Raw genomic sequence first — 3,935 nt, forward strand, 5'->3', positions numbered from 1 at the left:
GAACGAAGGGAGATCGTCAAGTTTGCTCCAGACATGCATAACGCTGAGATCTCCAAACAACTTGGACGTCGTTGGAAGATGTTGTCAGAAGAACAGCGACGTCCTTACAGGGATGAAGCTGAACGCCTAAAAAAGTTGCATATGCTAGAGTACCCTGATTACAAATATCGCCCACGCAAAAAGGGACAGAAGGCTCAATTGAAGGGTATCTCAGACAAAAATGGAGGGAAAGTATCCAAAGCCAAAGATCACATCAACAAAGATAGAACCAAAAATGTGGTTAATGTCATCAGTAATACCCATATTACTCATACGCAGGGACTTGAGGTTGATCACAATAAGCTTGGTATCAAGATCACCATAGACGATGACTTCAAGAAGAACCATATGGTGACCCAGAAAGGTGCAATGGCACTAACCCCTCAGTCACCCCCAGAAGTGCCAGCAAGCCCACCATGTGACCTCCCAGATTCTCCCGAGAGTGCCTCTATGTATGATGACCAGCACGCCTTTACTTACACACCCTCTGTCACTAATCTCTACAATTCTACATCTTCATCTACAACAAAGAGCAGCATGGCTACTCAGAATTCAACATCCAGTACCACAATGTGCAGTTTCTCCAGTCTTATTAAGCAAGAACCTGATGACCCTCTGTATGAAGCTGTATATACTCCACAAAGTTTGGCATCCCCAGGTCTTGCTTCTCCAAAATGTGAAACCCCAACAACTCCCATTATCAAGTCAGAGATAAAGACAGAGACTCAGAGTCCAAACAGCCCAGTAGAAGCAACTGTAGAGCATCCAACACTAGATGATTTGTACAGCATCACAGATTTTGTAGCCATATCTGACATCAAGATGGATCTGGATTCTATTGATGCAGATATTGATTTTGATGCTGTAAGCACAAGCTCCGGATCTCATTTTGACTTTGCAAGTGTAGCAGAGGAAACTGATCATTTGTTATCAGACTGTGGACTTTCCAATACTTGGATTGGTGCCAATAGCTTCCTACTATAGAAGGGGAAATTCTCATGATCACTTGCAGCGAGTGTTTGTTGACTACTGTATTTCATTATCTTTCGTCTAGACAACGAAAGTAAAAAGGGATATAAATTCTGTCCAGCATAGACTAAACTTTCTGTACTCTAGTAAAGTCAATAGTATTGTACATGAGAGACTTGTTGGATTGGGACCAACCAAAGTCCTAACTACCTACCAAACTTACAAAGCCTCCATAACGGTACCAGTGCCTTCAAATCATTGTTTCCTAAGAGTTCACAACAAACAGACAGACAGACAGACAGACAACCAGCAAACCGCATTTAAACCACAGTCTGGTCATTCAAATAGTGCACAAAACCATCTTGGTGATACATATAAATTAATATATATATAGATATATTATAGACCTTAGCCTCTTGCTGCCAGCCATGTAAATAAACATATTCTCTTGTGAAAAAATTAGCTCCTCTGGGGATTTTTTCTGATAATTTATAAAATGTTTGAGGCGTTCTGTGATGTTTATTATTTAAAATATTTGAAGTAACACTGTTTGGATAGCTCCTGTCTTTAGCCGAACTAATTTATGGATGATGGAAAGAATTGAAAAGTGAGGCTGCATGGAACTACGCAAAATTGAGAAATGGATGTAGGTTAGTGCTTAAGATGTCGGCTCTTGCTTTAATAGAGCAAGGTGTTGGGAGTTCGTATAACCAGTGAGCCAAGAAAGGATGGAGAGGCAAAGAAAGACTTAGGCATTTGTGCCTGCAGATGGCGTACACCAGTGGTAGAAGTTATGCTATATTTTCGAAGGTACTTGCATCCGTACAAAGTGGGAGAACAAACTTTAAAGACTACAAGTAGGATCTAGACCTATTGGAGGCCAGGGGCTGATCCCCTGTGCGACTCCTGACTGCTCATTATGTGACAAAAGACTTTTCAATCAACTTGTTAATAAGTCAGTGGTGTGAAGTGTAGAAGTAAATGCAAGGGTTTCAAGAATGTGCTATGGAAAAGCTGCAAGTAAACATACAAAAGCTTTGCCAAAATTGGAAATGGAAAAACTTTGTAGAATGGAGCTTCAAGGCTGGTGCTACAAGATTGCTTTGTCTGATGAGTGGTTCATCAGTTGTCTATCACAGTACTTCACTTTCAACATAACAAAATAATAGAGGCTGAAGTTTCCAGCAGCGGGATTTATCCTCGAAAGTGAACAGGTAAGAATTGAAGTTTTCCTATTTGTAATTATGTTACAATAATTCATTGTGGTGACCAGATTTAAATTTGTTCTTAATCGAGCTTGGTAAAGTTGTCTGGAAATGTGTAGGTCAGCTGAAACATTTAAATTATGGTCGATCTGTTTGTAATTTCAATTTCCATTTTATTTAACATTCTTATTTAATATTTGATCAGGACTTAATCCATACCAAATATTCGAAATGCAAGTAACATGGTTTTTTCTTGTATTTACAGATCTGGTATGATAGGGTTTTGTGCTCGAGGACCACTCAGGCATCATATTACAGAGGGCATTGGGAGTGAAAGGACCGTTTGAATGACGTCATCGGTGCAATAAGCCAACCAAGAGGCGCAGTTCTTGGGCGCATTTTTGTATAGAGGAACCGAAAACATTCGATGAGCTTGTAGTAAAATAGTGGTTATATTGTTATCAACATTTGTTTTCATTTTTTTTATTTTTTATTGTTTTTTGTAATTTTTTTGTTTTGTTTTATTAATATAAGTCGCTGGTTCGACCTCCCTCCTATAGACCAGAGTTGTTTACGTGAGTTCTGGCAACAAACAAGATGTGAGTTCACGGCACATGTTCTTTGAAGCCATACTTCGTCCAGTCAGGTTATGCAGTACTTAATGACGTCTGTGAACACGCTCTCTGTCCCCCACCTGTTACCGATGACGTCATCGTTTTACAGTGGACTTATTAATCAGCGTGATGCATTGATGAAATGTTTCTCAAAAACCTTGGCAGTTTTTGTTTCGGAATCTAGTCAGTACAATAATTATTACTGTGTATAGTAATAAAATATGTCAGATATTGTCATGTAATTCATTTGTATACAAACCATTTATTTGATTTGATTTTTGTATTTAAAAGTTCAATTTTATGTTAAACAAATTTCAAAGTTTATGAACAAAATATTTCAATCTGGTAGAAGGAAAAAATTAAAAACTTTTGCATATCCTTTTTATGCAAAAGCTGCTCAAAAGAAACTTGGAAAAAAAAGAAATAGGTTATAAGAATACAAAGTCTATTAGAAGTATAAAAAACATCAGAAATTTTCACAAATGATCTCAATATTTTCAAATGACTTCTCGTTGTAATTTGGTACATATATATAAATATATTTTTTTTCTTTTGTGTAAATAATCTTAGTCTGTCACCTTCCCTTCCTTCTGCCTGATGTCTCTTAATACATTACGAATCTTAATAATGTTGTACATAGTGTTATTATTGAATATTCCCTGTACAGTTAAACTATATGGCATTTTTTCTGTAAGACTTATCGAAGGATTTTATATATTTTGTAGAGTTAGTTCTTGATAGTCCTAATGACGGGGGCTTCGAGTCTAAGGAACAAATACATTTTTATATGTTTCAAGTGACTGTTGTGTTTTTATCTCACCTTTACTCTTTTTCTGACTTGATGATAATTTTATGCCTATTGCACTTTTGAGACTTATGTCGCTAAAAACGCGAACAAAGTCAGATCACGGGACCTGCGTGCTTTAGAAAGGATCCCTAAAAATCAGCAGTGGATCAAATATGTTTAATAACTAACAAAAATATTTGCACCGCCGTATGATTGTTTTTAAGACTTGTATATCTTAGCATTAGCTAATGAGTAAATAAACAGGGAAAATATTTAAGAAATTGGAAAGTGATAAAGGGAACTTGCAAAGCAAATCGTTTG

The 3,935-nt window shown here is 37.0% G+C and overlaps 1 protein-coding gene across 2 annotated transcripts in view; it reads left to right on the forward strand.

The window, feature by feature from the left end:
• Window positions 1–3,627, forward strand: part of LOC135196213 (transcription factor Sox-3-like) — a 10,192-nt gene extending 6,565 nt beyond the window's left edge. For both annotated transcript variants that reach the window (XM_064222840.1, XM_064222841.1), the window contains 2 exons: window positions 1–2,222; window positions 2,479–3,627. The exon at window positions 1–2,222 is cut by the window's left edge and continues 66 nt beyond it. In XM_064222840.1, the coding sequence (XP_064078910.1) occupies window positions 1–1,023 (1,023 nt within the window). In that variant the 3' untranslated portion in view covers window positions 1,024–2,222; window positions 2,479–3,627. The remainder of the gene's footprint in view (window positions 2,223–2,478) is intronic.
• Window positions 3,628–3,935: the final 308 nt, after the last annotated feature.

The sequence above is a fragment of the Macrobrachium nipponense genome, chromosome 17, assembly GCF_015104395.2.
Source record: "Macrobrachium nipponense isolate FS-2020 chromosome 17, ASM1510439v2, whole genome shotgun sequence".
Classification (NCBI taxonomy): domain Eukaryota; kingdom Metazoa; phylum Arthropoda; class Malacostraca; order Decapoda; family Palaemonidae; genus Macrobrachium; species Macrobrachium nipponense.